The sequence below is a fragment of the Hermetia illucens genome, chromosome 3 (assembly GCF_905115235.1).
Source record: "Hermetia illucens chromosome 3, iHerIll2.2.curated.20191125, whole genome shotgun sequence".
In the NCBI taxonomy this organism is placed as follows: Eukaryota; Metazoa; Arthropoda; class Insecta; order Diptera; family Stratiomyidae; genus Hermetia; species Hermetia illucens.
This window is the reverse complement of record NC_051851.1, coordinates 32,070,816-32,089,676: the sequence shown is the minus strand read 5'-3', so window position 1 is coordinate 32,089,676 and position 18,861 is coordinate 32,070,816. Positions and strand designations below refer to the sequence as shown.

The following is an 18,861-nucleotide window of genomic DNA, read 5'->3' as shown; positions in this document are numbered from 1 at the left end:
GTTTTGAAAACAAATCCAGGGTTTCAGGTTTTTTTATTATTTAAATTTATTTCATTATGTAGTGGACCTAACATGGAAACAATAAACAGTTTGTTTGACTCATTCATGTTTTACTAAATATGATCAGATAAATCAGACTTTCTAACACCAAGTCTTTAGTGGAAATCTTCTATGGCATATAATAATAATAAAACTAATCACCTTTCTATCACAAAAGCAACAATTTGAATAAAATATATATTAATTCCGGATTAACTTTATATATGAATATATAGCCTAGTTTAACTGGATTTTGACGAACGTCTCCAAGTCCCAGTTTTAAATCTCACAAGCGAGGGAAGAGATTCAATCTTCGGGGTGGAAGTTAGACAACTGTAAATGTTGCATAACATTACGCGGCTCAAAGTAACCAGTATCTGTAGGATCATCCAGAGTTGGGATAAACGGTGGTGTGGCGTGTTCGAGGTTCTTCCAATCGACGGACTTGAAGAATTGCATCTCTTGTACTTCTTTAGCTGCAGGTCGTTTTTGATGATCCATATTGAGTAAAAGCTCGACGGCTTCCATTGCTTCGTTCGATAGGGCTTCATCGCCTTCTGGCCATTCAATATCTATAATTTTATAATGTGGAATTTCCGTGGGACAAAGTAAGAATATCAGAAGACTTACTTCTATTGAGAATGTTGTCAAAAACTTTTTGCTGTGTTTCATCATTGAAAGGTGGAATGCCAGTCATAAACTCGTACAGGCAAACGCCAAGAGCCCACCAATCAACTGCCGGACCATGACCTTGCCTTCAAATAAAAGTTGCATATTTTAAATAATTCATCACGCTCTATCACTTATCTACTTACATCAATAGCAATTCAGGCGCCAAATAATCCGGCGTTCCTAGAATTCTTTCATCTGTAACTTTTTCACCCCTTCGAACTGACTTAGGAGTTCTGAATGGGGTTATCATGGTTTTTGGGGTTTTGGGTGGGTTATTTATATTTATTGGAGATACAGCTAAATCTTCCTATTGTAAAGTGGAATGACAATGAGAAGTTCTCCATGAGAATAACATTACTTACCTCCAGTTTCACGTTTCGCCGTTCATTAGCAATTTCTTTTTGCAGTCTTTTCTTCTCGCTAGATAATGGCAACGCGAAACGCGTATTTTTGAGTTTTTGTAATAAGCCCCCATCTCGACGTGGAGCTTTTTGTGAAGAAACTGGCGTAGAAAACACAACATGAGCCATATTTTCATTATTATGCGGTGTTTCATCGTCAGATAAAGACCTGAAAATGACACTGTTTTGCAAGTCGAGTTTAACCCAAACGACCACTTCTCTTACCTCACTTTTAAGGCACTTTTTAGTGGAGTACGACCTTTACGTTTCTTCGGCGTGCTACTGCCAATATCGAGAATATCAATTTCTTGTGTTAGACCGGTACTACCGTTGCTAACATCCTCTTCATGAGTTAAAGCCTCGGTGCGGTGAAGAAAGTATCTTTTTCGCTTGATCCCTCTTTGAGAAGAATTATTGACTGTTCAGATTTATACTTTTTGAAGATTTCTGAAAAAACTTACCTCACACAATCGGGACGCTTAAAATTTCTAGATACATTTCGTATGGGCGAGTGTAGCTCGTGTCTAATTTCGCTAAGCTCGTTTATATGACTAGCGTTGTAACTAAATTCAATTTATGATGGTCAATATCAGGATTTTGTATTGAATGAAGAAAAGGTAATACCTTCTAGAATAATCAGAACAACTAAGCTCTTCCTTTGAATTGCTGGAATGCTCGACTTTTTCAATAGATGAGATCTCACAATTCATGTTTGAATAATCACTTTTCCGGCTGGATACGCCTGAATCTTCGGTAGTTTTAGACGAACGCATTTTCTAGAAATGGGAATGACGAATATATTGTGGTGGGCGTGAAGTACATTTTCGTTTTATTTTATATTTACAAATGCAGTCTAATGCATGCAATATTGTACGAAACCAACATACATATAGGTAGGTATATACATCTACAATAATATTTAAGGAGAAAGCATAAAACTTCATGGATTTTCTTCGCCAAAAATGGGCTCGATTCCGCCGAGATTCTCCTTTGAGTTGGTGAATGCAAATTCACTCAATGTATTACCTATTCATCGTAAAAGGCGACCGAAAAGGATAGAAATTCGTAGGCATCGAAAAATTTTCTTCTTAATGAAACGTTATCCAGGCCTCAGAAAAGCAACAAATTTTCGGAAGGGAGCTTTGCCTATCATTGGTTTTTAAAATGTATCAAGGGTAACTAAAATGCTGGCTTTCTGCAAGTTGAGTATGACTTTCGACAATACCCTACCTTGTGGACAAAATTGTCGGCACTTCTATTTGCCAATTCTCGAACATTCTGCCCATCCAGAAGGCCAGGGTGTTTCCCACTCCCTTGCAGATTAGGGCATCTTGTATCTCTGTGTGCAATTTTCTTTGTTTCTATGGCACCCCGCACTACATCCGTCTGCTGATACACGGCAGTTTCGATTGACCGTCCTGCCCGGTAAGCGTGCTGACATGGATGTAGGGATTACGCATTAGAACTTTAGTTCTAATATAGTTGTCTCTCCTTCATCGTTTTAAGTACCAACAGAATAAAAACTACTTTTGCCCGTCTCCATGCCCTTGGTATATATCCCAAAGCTATGCTGCCCCTTATCATTGTTATTAGAGATCCTAAGATTATTTCAAGGCCTTTCTGCAGTAGTGCTGGTAAAATGCCATCTACTCCGGGTGATTTTAGTTGTTTAAAGGTTCCCACTGTCCATCTTACCCTAGCTTCTGAGCATACCTCTTCAGCTAGTTTCAAGTTCTCCTCTTGCTCGTTGTTGGAGTGTCAGGCAGAATGTTATCGCTGTCCGCCTTGAGGTAGGACCCCGGGAAATGAGCTTTGAGAAACAAATTTACCCTACCCTTCTCATTCTCGGTAAATGTCTCATGTTCCTTTATATAGCCTGGATGCTTCTGTGGTTTGTTCTATTTCTTCACAGAATTCCCTGAAGCTCTTCCGCTTTGCTCCCCCTGATTGCGTCGCTATACGCCGTCAGCGCTCTTTTGTACCTCTGCCAGTTCCCAGATTGTTTCGCTACGTTGAGGAATCTTCGTACCTTCCACCACTGGCTCTAGCTCTATTTCGCTCCTGGTGTCACCGTTCACCTGTAGATGAGCCTTGTTGTCACCCAGGCGTCTTGTGTAGGAGTTATTAATCCTACGAAAGTGGAAACGCGTGCGCCTTCAAAAGAGCGCAGCCTAACGTTTTTTGTATGATTAGTAACGACCATGCAATGGGCAAGAGGAGAGCGTGCGTTCCCCGTGGTGACTTCCTTTTTTTAACAATCGTTCAATTATTGCAACTTACTATGCATTTATAAAAAAAAATTAAAATCGCATCTGCAGGTCCTGTTCCTGGTCGGAAATCGACGGTTCAGTGGTAGGACACGTTTATGGATACTGGCAGAACTCCAGGGAACGTCGAGAAGGTACGGAAGGCGATTTTTAAATCCCCCAAGCGATCTGTACGCAAACATTCTGTTGCTCTTAGGATTCCTGATCGCAGAGTAAAACGAATTCTTCATGAAAACCTAAAATTTCATCCATATAAACTGGCAGTAGTGCAAAAACTTAATACACGCGATTCACAAAAAAAAGGCTTGTGAAGCGTTTGTCGAAAACCTGCCTCAAGACGCGATTATGTTTTTTAGCGATGAGGCACATTTTCATCTGTCATGATGCGTTAATAAACGATATTGGAGTGGCATGAAACCCCCGGAACTTCACATGCTGAACGTGTGACAAGAGCTGGCATTATTGGATCCTGGTTTTTGAAGGAAACAACATGGAAATTCCTTCGTAAACTTGAAGAAATGTATCTGAGGGATGTGTGGTTCGAACAAGACGGCGCCATAGCTCACACGGCACGAACATCAATGGCTCTCTTGCGTGAACATTTGAACGTCTTATCTCTGTGAGGGGTGATTTTGAATGGCCAGCACCCTGGCCACACTTAGCACCCTGTGATTTTTTTATGGGGACGATTAGTATACATCAAATTCTTGATGTATACTAATCGTCCAAAGACCTTGGGTATGCTGAAGAACAATATTCGTGCTGTTATTGCTAACATCGACAGGAGCCCTCTGAACAAAGTGGAACAAAATTTTTGATTTTGACTCTCTCAATTTATGTGAGGTTTGGCAGTTATTGCAAATACTCACTCCTTCTAACCCTCTTCTCGACAGGGAAGGTAGATTAGTTTTCTACACTGACTGCGATATCCATTTTCAATTCATCCTTCCACCCAAAGAAAACAGTTTACGCCGTATAAACAGCGCCATAAAATTCGATTAATTTGAGTTTTATAGTGATAACCCGAGATTGAGTAAGCTGCTAAGATTTCTTGGGTTAAATATGTTTTAAAATTGTGGAGTCCATAGGGTGAAACGGTTCACCGAAAGTAACTTTGATTCGAAAGACCAAGAACCGTGAAGAATGAAGGCATTTTGTAGACTTCCTGAGTTCCTCTACTTTCCATGCATTCTTGATATAATTTGAATAATGGAACTAAGAGTTCACTTCAAAGCTATTGACTCAATTCAATGTTGTTAGAGAGTAATTAAACTCTGGATCTAGGTTAGCGGAAAGAGATAGCAGCATTTGTCCTGTGCGGGTGATTCACACATTCGAAAATTTGCCTTTCCTAAAAGTCGGAAGGAACACAGGATGCCGAATGTTTGTTGTCCCACGCCTTTGAGGAGAGTTAGTCAGTGACTTCTATAAGAGTCATACTGCGTAGAAACTGAGGTAGCAAGGGGTCATGATTTCCATCAAGCCATAAGTGTAACTTATTTCTTGGTTGTGTAGTCCTTATGTAGTCCAACGACCCTTTCGTGACTGGTCCGATCGCTGTTACCATCTGCTTATGGAGAGATGGACCTGGTATTATATATGTTCATCACCTCGGTTACCAGGATGTCAACCCGAGATGACGGTCATCATTTAAGGCGGTCCTGAAGGCAAAACACACCCTGAAGGCTGTTCTTCTGTTGATCGCACCCAGTTTATGTGCATTCCTTAAAACAGGCAGTGTTTTTTCCCAAATTGGGACTGCATACAGCAATATAGAACTCACCACCCCGGCTATAAGCAGCCTGCAAGTATGCCGCGATCCTCCTACGTTCGTCATTATCCTTGTCAGAGCCATACTCGTGGTGGATGCTTTTTCGCAAGTATGCTCTATGTGCTGCTTAAAATTGAGTTTTCCGTCTATTATCACCTCCAAGTATTTGATGACCGGCTTGGAAGTGATGATACGATTCCCGTTTCTAATGCAGGCTTAATTTCTGTTGCGGCGCTTAGTTATGAGGACTGCTTCCGTTTTTTCCTCCATAAGTGCCAGTCCTGCAATCTCTAACCAAGCCTTAACAACACTGGTTGCAATATTTGCTGGTACAACCCTTTTCGTGAATTGAATTTTCGGTCAAGCCAGTAACCATTTTGATGGCATTAATGATTTATCTATCTTTACGGAACTCATACTGCCTATCTGGAAGGTCCCCTTGGTTCTCGACGACTGGGAGTAATCTATAATAAATTACCCGCTCCTACATTTTCCCCATAGTGTCTAGAAGACATATGGGTCTATAAGAGGACGATTCCGTTAGGGGTTTGCTAGCCTTTGGCAGCAGCACCAGCTTCTGCCGTTTCCATGATGCAGGAAAGGTACCCTCGGACACGCACGTTTCGAACAGCTCCGCGAAGATATCCGGTCTACATTTGACGGCAAATTTGAGGGCCTTATTCGGTATGTCGTCCAGACCCAGGGCTTTGCTGTCGCCTTTTCGACTGCAGATACCCAGGAGCTCGTCCCTGGTGACTGATGGAATAGGCGTCACATTCAGGGGGCGCTGGAAGGTGTGAATACCCCCTCTTGCTGGGGAAATAATCCCTGTATTACTTTCAACAAGAGGATAGGGCACGTGATCACGGGAGATGGACGGCTTTTGAATCGTCCTGTTACGATTTTATAGGCGCTACCCCACGGATTTATGTCCGCTTCTGAACAGAGCTCCTTAAAACATTTCCTCTTACTCCGCTGGATGGTGAGCTTGGTGTTCTTGCGGGCTTCCTTATAGGCATGCTCCTTTTGCACTTGATCGATCCTACCTACCGCCCTCTGAGCCACACGTCTGACTTGGTGGCAAATAGATCGAAGACTGGCAAGTTCACTATTCCACAAATAATTGAGTCTTCTAGGGGGAATGAGAATCTCCTATGCTTTACAGATGCTTTGTGTGGCATGGAGAACTTTATCCGTGAAGGTGCCTGCTTTACGAAGCAGATCTAACCACACCTCCATGAATGTTTGTTTATCCATCGCTTTTGCAGACCACCCTGATATTCTTTTGGGTTTCGTGTGGCTCGGTCTTTAGTTCAAAGGTGATTGACTGGTGGTCGCTGTACGTGAAATACCCGCTAACATGCCAGAATATATCACCCGCCAGGGTAAGGCTGACAAAAGTAAGATCTACAATTGAGCCAGATTCCTCTTTCCGATAAGTGTTCGCATCACCTTTGTTGGTCAGAACTACATCCAATTGGGCGAATGCTTTTAATAAACACCGCCTCCTTACTGCCCCACTCGATGACCCACGCGTTATATTCACCGGCTATCACCTTTGGGCCTCGTCCCCTTGTGTCGTGAACAAGATCGTCTCAAAACGTCTTCAAACTTAGGCAGTGATGACCGCACGTCCATATCGCCGCTCCAGTCGAATCTGTAACCCATACAAGATTTGTGTAAGCTTCACTAACGATAGAAACCTCTATCGCGGATTTGTAAGTGGTTTGCGCAAGCAAATCCTATGCGACCCTGCAATGATTGAGGTTTATTTTTATTAACCTAATTTTTTCACTGCAGTTAACGCCTTGCTAAATTCAGGGCATTTGCCACTTTCGGCAACATGCTGGCTATCCCGTGCCTCCTTTCCTTCGCACAAAATGCATTTGGGGTCCCTATTGCACTCCTTGGCAATATGTTCTTTCTCCCCGTACCTTCGACATCGATCGGACCGACCGTGAGTTTATAACTTGGTTACGAAAGACGTCAGTTTTTCCCATGCTGGATTTTTTCAAGTCAAATATGAGATCCCCTTTCTGGGTCCTACGGATTTTGCTGACATTTCCGCCTAGTTCTTTTAGGTCGGGGTCAGATCTCACCTTTCTCAGTATCCCCGCATACGATAGATTCGCATCTTTGGTTTCTTGTTCTTTTTTTTTGTTTACGACCTTAGTCCAACCACCGTTTCTATTTTCGATTTCGCTTCGCTAACCGGCATTCTCACATTGGGCACATGTTTTCCCTCTTTTGAACTTTTAGTTCCGTTTATTGGACTAGCCAAGACGCCTTTTTTCCATTTCATTCCCTAAAGCTTCCCTCACTTTGTTACTTGATCGATGGCCTTATGCTTTGATGTCACTTGGGTCGCCTGTGACACTGTTCGGGCTGGGATGTTCGGCTTTTCCTTAGGTTTTCTTTCTCCTTCCTGCGACCTATTGTAAAGCACCTTAATAGCTTGATGCACGTTGTACTTGTCCTTGATGAATTTGGACAGCTCAAATACTTTAGCCCCAAGCTGCATAAAAAGTAGTTCTTCTGGGTTAGGGCTCGGTTCTCGGTGAGTCTTGGCCAGATTACTCCTTTTACAGACTCCTTCACCTTTTTCGACTTTTACAGACTTCTTCCCTTTTGCCATCTTTGGTATTGGAGGAGATCGTAAAATTGATGAGCTTCTCCTGAATGGATCTATTTGCTGCTGCTGGAATACCTCTTGATCAGATCCGATGGATGTCCAAAACGCCTTTTTTGGCCAGCTATCTTCATTGGTGTTCCTGGCACAGTTGTGCTTCGTTTGAACACCTCATTCTCCAAATCTAAAACATTAGCATTAGATGCTACAAGGGGGTATCAACGGCCGGGAGCCCACTGGTTCACTCCCAAAAGCCACCGGTACTGGGGTTCCGAGCCCCCGCACCGTAACTTTACTCCTTCTCAATTCGTCCATGTTGGTTTTATTGTCTGGGTATACTTCCTATAGGTATTTTGGCCCACGCACCAGTCAGAAAAGAAAAGTGCATGAACAAATATTTACACATCAATAGGTATATCCCTATCCGCAACCTGGGAGATCTGGCAACTCCTCACAGGTGACCCTTTCACTCTACACAAGTGTGCGGATGACTTAGTGTTTAGAGCGGTAGGATGTCATAGCCGAAGATCGCGGTTGAAATCTTACTGGTGGCAGAGAGATTTGTATGTCCCGTAACGATTTTGAATGAAGCGCTCCAATACGCTTCAATGCACTGATCCAATTGGATTGTCGCATAAACGATTATTACTATTTGACTCTAGACAATTCCAGGAACGGTCTCTGGGAACTGCCCATCGCATAGAAGCTGCAGACGGATCTTTCCAACCCCACTGGAGGCGGTAGTGGAATCAAGAATACTCTGGCGGAAGTATCCTTTCGGTCCTATTATTTGCGGTTAGTCTTCTTGTGGGATTTCTATGTCGGCTGTGATTGATACGTTAAATTGTACAGGGTTCACCTTGAGCCCAACGAGAAATTGCACTTTTTTATTATTGGTTTTCTTATCAGAGTTTCGTATTGGCTGTGATTGTTTGCGAGAAAAGTTCTTTAGCCTGGCGGGAAACAGCGCTTTCTACCGGTGTTTGTTACTAAAAAATGATGAAGGTATAAGGCAGACACCGCATTGATTGGTTTGAATGTAATACAGTTCGCCTATTATTTAGAAGCTCATTCAAACCCTCTTTCCTCTTTGATATCCTAATTCGTTTCATTACGAAACGTTTTAGATAAATGAATGGGAAACTGTTTTGAGTTATTCAACTCTAAGTTACGGAGCGAAATTAAATGCTTTTCATACTGTAAGTAGCAAAAACTGCGCTACTTTTGAATCAAATCTAATAAAATATTAAATTATTGTGAAATAATATTTCCTGCATGCAAATCGATCAACGAATACAGACAAACACCTCATTTTCATATCAACTACTACTTATACAAAAATTGTACTTTACAAAAAGTAACATATTTCTACATTTAGATCACCCGCTATGCAAGCAGCATTTCATATACAACGAATACGTGCACCATAAGAAACATAAGTATATGCATACGTTACCATTGAAAACTCAAAAGAATATTTGCATGAATCATCGTCGCCTTCTACTTTCAACAAATTCTTAGTACCAAACAAGGATTCTTTATCTTTGAGTGAATTTGTCTCAATACAAACCTGATCAAGTTAAATGTTTGCAATCAATTTGTAAAGCTTTAAAAGGAGGTGACTATACATACATGGCATAATTGGTTTCGATTCAAGTTGCAATCATTTTCATTTGCCCCGAGATTTTCATGTTGGGATGGAATTTCGGAATTGGTGCTGTTGGATTTGCATTCTCCGCTAGAGCAGGTGTAGTAAGATGAAGACGACGTGCTCTGTAAATGAAATGAGCATAAAGGATTATATAAGGTCATATTCTCAAGAGCAATGGTTTTTAGAATACACACATTTTCGCAAGTAACTTGTGATAATTTCGGAATATCTTCGGTTGAGAAGAAAGGTGAAACGCCAGACATACGGCTGTGATTGTTCCTTTCGATTCCGGTTGTAGACACATCCACTTCGCTGTCTGATGATTCTGAAATTGATTCTTCAATGACCTAAATGATTTAGTCGATATAAAAATTGTTACCGAGAACTTACTATGCTTATTGATAACTTCCATGAAATTGGAAGTCACCGCTGCTCGTTTGGCCTCGTTCGACCCGAATGAGAGATGAGATGTTAAAGAAAGAAGTTGTCCGGGAGTCCGTGCGTTCAGATTTGGCGAACAATTTATAAGGTCTGATAGCTCTAAATCTATTATCGAAAAAATATACTTTCTATCAATCAGTCACATGATCTTCCAGGACTTACCTCGTCTAAGTTCAATTTTACTTAATCCGAAATCCGTTAGTTTAACATGTCCCGTACTAGATACAAGCATGTTATCCGGCTTTATATCTCTGTGAACTATGCCGTGACTGTGTAAATATTGCAGCGCTAGACAAATCTCCGCACTATAAAACCGGGCGGCGCTTTCATCGAAAAATCCATACATTGCCAATAGCGACTTGAGATCTCCTCCCACCATATATTCCATAACAAGATAAACATATGATGACGATTGCAACGAATAATAGAGCGTTACACAGAAAGGACTTCGCGATAGTGCTAGAGCATTCCGTTCTGTTATAACTTGTGAAACCATATTTTTGTTGATCATTTCAGATTTACGCATAACCTGTGAAGGATGATTTGGACTCATTGTAGGAAACTTACTAGCTTTGGCCGGTACATACCTTAATTGCATAAAACTTATTCGGATCATTATTTTTGTATCCCAAGAAAACTTTGCCAAATGCTCCTCGACTGATTGGTTTGACTATGGCGAAGTCTTTGATTGTGGGAAGCTGAAAATAAAGTGGATTCCGTAAGTTTGGAAGAAGCTCATCAGGTTTGGTGGAGTAAATTTGTTGAAAAGATGGATCCTTAAAGAGTGATGTAGTTGATGCCGCTATAAAGATCATCTAATAACCCTCGTTGGCGTGACAGTCCAATTGGATAAAGGTCTTGAAGTGTATTACCGAGGATTATGGTACTTGTAGGAGGCAATGCTCGCCTGCGATTGCCTGTGATTATTACTCTGATTTGACTCAGGTACTCTTTCATAGCTGAGTCGATTGGTATCCGACATCATGTTACGATGCAAATCCCACTGCCACCAGTGAGATTTAACCCGCGACCTTCCGAACGATAGTCCAGTGCTCTAACCACTAGGCCATCCAGACACATAAAATTCAAAGTCATTGCAAAAAATTATACGAGGTAGTTGGGGCTGAAGCTGTGTCGTCAACACAGCTTATAAGACACCGTCTCGACAAATGCCGATAAATGAATCAAATACTAAATGTTTTCTATTTAGTATTTGATTCGTAAATCGGTGGTTGACGTCCCTTCTCCTTCGACGTTATTTGCCGAAATGTTGACGAGAGTCTTTCTTACAGTGACTTGGGGGTTTTCTGTGGAGTTGAGTCGTTGTTCCTTCATGGCCCTTTCAGGCGTGTGTGTGTGTTTGAGATGGGGGAGAGGTAAAACCTCTGAGCACTCACACCGTAGTAATACATTGCATTCGATTCCCTCGTCTAACGAAATATCCTGGATTCGTTTATGTATTGCAGGATTTCCGTTAGTGGATGTGATGCTACCCGCTACAGTTGGAGCATATCAATACCAAAAATCTGATGTCTGATGCGTCCATAGGCGGGGTACTCACATAGAAAATGTTCCGTGGATTCCGCCTTCTCATTACAGGATGGACACGTATCATCTTGGATAATCCCTATTCTGAATATATGCCCAGCTAGTGAATTATGGCCAGTCAGAATACAATACTTCTGCAAGTTTTCTCGCTTTTCGACAGGATAAACTTTGCAGTGGGTTCGTTTGGTTCTGACAGGAAAAGTTTTGTGTCTAGCAGCATTAGTCAACGCTACTTACACCCCAATTACTGCTTCCGGTCCGCACATGGGGGAAGTTGAAGTCTTTTTTGCTAAGGCATCCGAAATTTCATTTCCCTCTACACCGCAATGACCAGGTAACCAGAGTAATTCCACCGTATTGAATCTAGAAACAGAGTTCAATCGTTTTCTACACTCCTGAATAATTTTTGAAGTGTCCAAACTACTACTCAACGCCCTTAATGCAGCTTGACTATCGCTATAGATTGCGATGCACCTACCCTTCAACCGCTCGTCAATCGTCCAGATTGCCGCCTTTAGGATCGCATACACTTCAACCTGAAAGCCCGTGTGTATTGTCCCAAGGCAAAAGCCCACTTCTCGTTTTTACTCGAGAGGTAGATTCCTGCTCCAGAACCATTTTCTGTTTCTGAGCCATCGGCGTAGAAGACATCAGTATATCCTGACACGCATTCTTCCGGTTCGTCCCAGTTTCCTCCTCGATTCAAAATAACATCCCCCATAAGCTGTGCCAGCTCGTTTCATCTTTATCTCTACATGTCTGTTCCAAAGAAGCTTCTTGTCTAGAATAACTCCCAGATATTTCACTTCTTCGGAGAGTTGAAGGGTTGTACCTCTCATCTCTAGAAGGCAAAACCATTCAGTTTCCTCTGTTTTGTAAATAATACCATTGTGGTTTTATTTGTATTTACTGAAAATCCATGCCTGAGACAGCAACTGTCAATGCAATCAAGGGCGCATTGTGCATCTCTACATACCATTCCGACATCTCGACCAACAGCCAGCATAGCCATGTCATCCGCATAAGCTTGAACGTGTATTGGCAGATTTTGCAGTTCACATAGTAGTGAGTTGGTCAGCATACTTCACAGAAATGGCGATAGCACACCTCCTTGAGGGCAGCCTTTCGGCGCTTCCGTTGTTAGGTAGTGATCAACACCCACTTCAGCACACAGCAATCTCTGCGTTAGCATAGCGTAGATCCACTTTATTAGAGTTTCGTCAACACCATGCTCTCTGGCGGCATCACAGAGCTTTTGAGAGGGGGCGCACAGTCAAAAGTTCCTTCAATGTTCACGAACATCCCCATCTCTAGAGTTCGTGCAAGTACCATCCAGTTTTCTAAGAGAGTCCAGCTTGGCCGACTTATCCTTATTAAGGATCTAGCACTCGCCATTTTCTAATCAGTTCTAACAACTTTGAAGTGTAGATTGTTAGGTCAATTAGTTTGTAGGAGCGTACCCTACGTCCGTGGTCATCAGGCCAGCTTCTCTCCTCTAGGATTGTATCTGTTACTGCCCCAACAAATATGTTGAGCATTCGCATTACAACCTATTAAAAGTTCAAGGCCACTTGATTCTGTATACATTACCAAACCTCATCGAAGAATCGTAGGATAAGTAAGCAGAGGCAACTATGACGTTTCTCCTCTTACCATTAACGTCATATTGTAAGTTGACCGCAACAACAAGGTCCTAGGAACAGAATTGTTTCAGCGTGGTTGCCTCTAACAATTTTCACATCAGGTCTGGAGAATCTTTCATTGCAGACGATCCTAGTCCATTTGACTGATCCAATACCACAGATTCTGTTAAAACGAACCCATGGCTCTTGAACCAGAAATATATAAGGACAGTCCTTCAACTTTGCCAGCTTTGCCGCCAGTAGATAGAAAGATTTGGCGTACATTAGTTTAATTTGACTAACTCTTATGTTTGTAGACATAAGTGCAGCCTAATATGAAAACCGCCGCCGTCAGCTTGTTCTCACCTTCCGGCAAAAGTTCTTCTTCCTTGCGTCCGATTTTTCTGAATATCGCCACACTTGGTGGTGTAGCAACGTCTATGTCTTCATTCCCAAGAAACTTCGCCTTCTTTCGCAGTGCCTTCCATTGTCATCGGTTAGGAGCCTTCTCAGGTTCACGGTGTCCGGGCTGCATGGATCTGTTTTCACATACCGGCTTTAGACCAGTTGCGTCCATATTACCAACTTCCCTTTCTTCCGTTTTTCCGGGTATAGGTGGAGGAGAAGGTTCTGATAGGCAAGCCTATAGTTCCTTCTCCTTTTCGGCTAAAGTTTCCTTCTGCTGAGCCTTCCTTTCCCGTATTTTAGAAGAGTTAGGCAACAGTGTCACCGATAGGCCGGCCGTAGTTAGGTTTCCAATTCCTCTTATTAAGGCAGTTGCTGTATTCTCCTTCATGGCTAACCGCGCTATAGACAACGGGTGTAGGCTTTCCACTGAAGTGGAGAGCCTGTCTTCCACAGATTTCTCCGTGTTGGAACATTAGGTGAGGCCTCCAAAATCTGTGCCTCGGTCACGACCTGATTTCCCAAAGTCGCGGGTGGATTCGATGTCTTACCACTTGGAGAGTTATATTCCTTTGTTTCCATTTTCATGTGTTTTTGGACACCCTTAGTGTAGTAGTAAACTACCGCAATCTCCTCCACCACGACAAGGTGGTGTCTGAGAGGCGCAGTAAGAGACGAAAGTCTTGGAGGGGGGATTGCGGCAACTTGAGATACCATACAAAGCGATGGGCATCACTCTATGTTACATTTAAGAGTGGCAGGGATTGGGCGGAGGCCATTTGTACAAAAAAGTGATGTGAAACTTTTGGTAGAGGTTGAATTTTCAAATCCATCCCTTAAATGGATGAGGAGAATCTATTACGCTGCTGAAAATTCGCGATTGTCATCCATCCGTTTAATCCGCACCCCGGGGATGAGTAAGAGGTGCAGAGTGAAGAAGCGGCTTCCTTCTGTAACCCCCTTGCAATCATGACGACTATTGCTTTATCAGTAAGGTTATTTGAAAATAACTTTGAGGCGCTGCGATTTCTTGAGTATTCAGCGGAGTTTGGGGGACTCTTTCTTTCTTTCGCGTATTTTTCCCAGCTTCTCCGGGGTGGAAACTCAAACTTTGTCATGATGTTTCCGAGACGCTTACACGCTTGTCTACTCTGCTCCGCACCAAGGGCTCTTGAGGCGACAAACTTGACGGTAACCTTATGTTAGTGGGTTCCAATGAATGAGGTAGCAAGCAATGGAAATGTCAATACTCTTCAATGCGTGATCTTGCCACTTCCAATCATATCGCGTACTGATGCCAGAACTGTACGCCGAACAAGTTCTTCGTTTGTAACAGCATCAGCCCAGTGTACTTCGATGATATGACACAGGCAAATTGAAAAGTTTCGGGGCCTTCGTTCGACAGTGAGAGTCACTCTTTGTGTGTCCATATAGCAACACAGAAGGAACCTAGCGCAGAACAGCCTTAACTTGATCTTGGTGTTAAAATAACTGTATTTGAAGACTTTAGGCGACGGATCTGTTAATGTGTCGAGCGACATTCAGTTTAGATAGCTTTATTCTCATTCTCACATAAAGTGCACTTTATTCGCTAGTGGTCTACAGAGATTATTAAAACGATGAAGCATGTCCTTTCACACGATTGTGCTTAAAATGTACCGCACACTCTTAACTCCATTGTGTGATATGCAAAATTTATTTTTTTTCTGGTACACGGCGTTGCCAAAATTTCCGTATCGACAGGAGCAGTATATAACTGGATGAACCTCACTATTCCCACTCAAAACAGTCTGCGACTGGATCTCGATTCTGTTCTTTACTGTTGGTTTGTTGTTGGTTTTAGTACTGGCCTGGTATGGGGCCAATTGAACCCTATTTTGCTAAGGCATCCGAGATTTCATTTCTTTTTACACAACAGTGATCACGCACCCACATTAGTTCCACCGTAGTGAATCTAGAAATAGAGTTCAAATGGTTTCTGTATGCTTGAATAATTTTAGAGGTGATCAGAGGACATAACGCTCTCAGTGAAGCCTGGGTATCGCTGCAGTTTGCGATGCACCTTTCCTTCAACCTCCCGTCAATTACACAGCTTGCTGCCCTTAGGATCGCATTGCAGCGCTTTGAATAAATATATCCAGCGGGTGCAAATCAAGTAATGCATTTAGGGCTGTGCCGAATATCGTGTTCATGGCACCGATAATACCCAGACACAGTTCTTTACAGTGCGGCTAATTTACAGTAAAAACTCTTTTATCTCACCTTAACCCAGCACACTACGGATGCCTAAGCAAACATCGGCCAAGCCGTATCCACATTACTACATGACCCCTGGATCTCCATGTCGAGGCAAACCTCCGTCTGCGCAGTACTTAACCTTTTCATGTTTGTTCCAAAGAAGCTTTTTATTTAAGGCAACTGAGTTCCATTTGGGGTTCACAACGCTCGCGAGCTTCGCTAAGCGTACGTTATTCGTAAACGTCAGTGTTTGCTCACATTCGTCGGCACCATGCGCTCTAGCGGAATCACAAAGTCTTTGGAAAGGCGCACAGCCAAACGCCCCTTCAATGTTCGAACACCCCCATCGCGCACTCACTTTTCAGAGTTGCATACTTCATCTTTGAATCCAAATAATGAAGAGCAAATTCACAGGGCTTTTCACGCTGGAAAGCATGTTGGTTTCCAACCAGGCTCTCCAGACATTTCAGCGAAAATAATGTTAAGCTGATTTGTCTAAAGTTCTTTGGATTTGAATAGTAATTTTTCCCAGGTATGAAGACTACCTGTACCTTCAGCCAAGAGGTAATCACGTAGTCCAAAGCAAGAAATGCTAAATTTCTTAGCCGTCTAAGTGCTCTATACCTTCCTTTAGCATTGCTGGATAGAAGCCATCGATGCCAGGTGTTTCACAGTGTTTCAGTTCAACTTGCAAAACTCTCCCCCTTCCACTCCTCCCAGCAGTTCTCTCGGATGTGTACTTCCAAGAGGGTCTGTAATGATTCCCGTTTGGAGCATGTCAAAGTAGCACCGGGTTTTCTAATAGAGCCCGGAGTCGAAACTTTACCTTCACTTTGGCGGCTACAATCAGCGAACTGATAACAGCCATGTCCCTGGTGCCTTGCTCCAGATTACTAAGGCCGAACTGCGTTTAAAATACAGCGAAGATATCTTCTCACAGGATTGCCTTGTCCATGTTCTTGTATTTCACAGTTGTCCTGTTCCTTCCAGCTCTTACCTCAATTATCATCCCAAAAACTTTAGGGTCAAAGCTAAATTTGGGAGAAGCCAAGGAGGGGCGAGTTACAACGAAACAAGTTAAACAACGTCAAAGGGGGTACATTTTAAGAGACCAAAATTGAAGTGCGCAACTAGAGTAATTTGCAGATGATCGCGACGGAAAATTGCATTGAATAAAGGATTCTATTAACACACAATCCACTAATTGAAAAACGGAAATTCATTTAAGGCTTCAGGATTTGTATTACTTCTACCCGTTCTTTGATTGATTTTGAATCCCCTTACAACATTGGAAAGGAAGCTGTATTTTGGAGAGTAAGTGCATAACTTATGTTTGTACAAGCTCCCTTATAACAACGGAGAAAAATAAAGTATATCAAAGCAAACGACTACGAGAATATAATTCAAATCCTCCCGCCAAAAGAATTCAGAGGTCACATCAATGAACCTCACTTGAAGACGCACAATGCAGTAACTGACAGAATTTCTAACTTACCCTTGGGTTATTCTCCGGCTTAGTTATCAAATAATTAATTTTCTTGAAAATCCCATCACCTTCTAAGGAGTTTTCTTTCACGGGAACATTTTCGTCCCGTTCACGGAGCACTTCGGTCATTTTCCCTCACTTTATTGACTACGTGCATACAAAATCTCACTTTTACATTACTTATCACTCTGTACACAGTGTGCGAACACTTCTTTTCACATTAAAGTATATTTCGCAATGCCGGACCAATTAAACACAGAAATAAAAATAAATTACGACTGCCGAACGATTTGAATTGAAAACTTTGACAGTTCTGTGAGCAAAACCGCTAACTGACAAAACAAATTGTGTTGTCGTCTTACCAGATGCCAAAAATTGAATGTTTCATGTATTATGAGTTTTGCTCATCCTTCAAATATTTGGCAGTTAAATACTCAGTGTTCAGTTAAAATTATACTAATTACACACTTATTCTATTGCCTTCAAAATGTTTTTGCAAAATGAGATAGCATTTAACACATAATCCATATTAATCTTTGATTTTCTGTTTTACCGCTTATTGTGAATAGACTATAACAGAAAATGTCATAAACACATGTCTTCGCTGTCAAGAGTCCTGACAGGCTCCAAGCCGTGTTCTTTCCGAGTGGATAATGAGAGAAATACGTTAATTTGTAACTGAAAGTGATATGATTTCTTCAAAAATAAGGTATTTGCGGAGATACTCGATCGCATCGAATAAACCATTTTATGTGACAACTCCAATATTCTACGTGAATGCAGGTAATTTGCTAGTCAAGTAAATGTCAGAATTCTATAGTGTTTCCGTCCTGATTGGAATCTGAGTTACATATTTTGTAATAGATGAGGTCAGTTAATGAAATTGTAATTGCATTTGAACTTACTTGGATGATGGTACCTGTAAAAACACAATTTCAATTAAATACCATTTTTTATCTGGAAAAGTACTTCTTCAACATTTCGCTTGTTATATTATCCGATTCAGGACTTCCTGGCTAAATAAATGGTGGAGAATGACATGACATATTCACATTTATGTAAAGTGGAGTGGAGATAACATTTGTTTACAGTATGTAATAGGGCCGGCAAGTTTCAGCTGGTCATATACATTATAATAATAATCGTTGGCGCCTTGGGTCTTGAAGCCTGTTAGAGCACGTCATTCAAAAATGTAGTGGTATACTATAGAATTCCGGTACCGTGTAGGAGGCAGTGGCGCTCATCCGTGATTATTACCCTGATTTGAAAAGGTGCTAATTCAGAGTTGAATGGACTGGTATCCGACATCCAATCACGCTATATATTCCTGTGCTACCAGTGAGATTTGAATCGCGACCCTCCGTTACGATAGCGTATCGCTCTAGCCACCACAGGCCATCCGGGTACTACTACCATAGCAAGTCTAATGTATTGTCGGTTGAAAAAAACATTTCATTATGTATATGATCGGCTTTCCATCGTAATTATTATCTTTTGTAATTTTGTCTAGCTGTGGTGATTCGATTTGTTTTTACGACAACAGAGTATGCAAACATTTCTCTAATTATTGCACTTAAGACGGGCGCCCTTTTTCGGAATCCTAATCGATCCACTCACTGGGATTCTACCCCGGAGTAACGTAGTAACTTTTCAGAAACTACTAGGACTGCCTGAACAATTGTGAGGAAGAC

The 18,861-nt window shown here is 41.9% G+C and overlaps 2 protein-coding genes across 5 annotated transcripts in view; one reads left to right on the top strand and one right to left on the bottom strand.

Moving 5' to 3' along the window:
* Window positions 1-21: 21 nt before the first annotated feature.
* LOC119651621 (serine/threonine-protein kinase greatwall) lies at window positions 22-17,478 on the bottom strand. 3 transcript variants are annotated; one of them, XM_038055276.1, is made up of 14 exons: window positions 17,180-17,478; window positions 10,459-10,569; window positions 10,034-10,400; window positions 9,821-9,976; window positions 9,625-9,767; window positions 9,412-9,552; window positions 9,236-9,349; window positions 1,737-1,888; window positions 1,574-1,675; window positions 1,338-1,511; window positions 1,074-1,281; window positions 855-1,018; window positions 670-794; window positions 22-611 (listed from the first exon to the last, which is right to left on the bottom strand). In XM_038055276.1, the coding sequence occupies exons 1-14, from the start codon at window positions 17,297-17,299 to the stop codon at window positions 346-348; spliced, it is 2,343 nt and encodes a 780-aa protein (XP_037911204.1). In that variant the 5' UTR covers window positions 17,300-17,478; the 3' UTR covers window positions 22-345. The 3 variants fall into 3 exon arrangements, with proteins under 3 accessions (XP_037911204.1, XP_037911205.1, XP_037911206.1); XM_038055277.1 differs by having other exon boundaries at window positions 9,625-9,755; XM_038055278.1 differs by lacking the exon at window positions 9,236-9,349.
* A 291-nt stretch (window positions 17,479-17,769) lies between these two features.
* The window catches only part of LOC119652980 (methionine--tRNA ligase, mitochondrial), a 114,645-nt gene continuing 113,553 nt past the window's right edge, over window positions 17,770-18,861 (top strand). For both annotated transcript variants that reach the window (XM_038057390.1, XM_038057389.1), the window contains exon 1: window positions 17,770-17,953. In XM_038057390.1, the coding sequence (XP_037913318.1) occupies window positions 17,860-17,953 (94 nt within the window). In that variant the 5' untranslated portion in view covers window positions 17,770-17,859. The remainder of the gene's footprint in view (window positions 17,954-18,861) is intronic.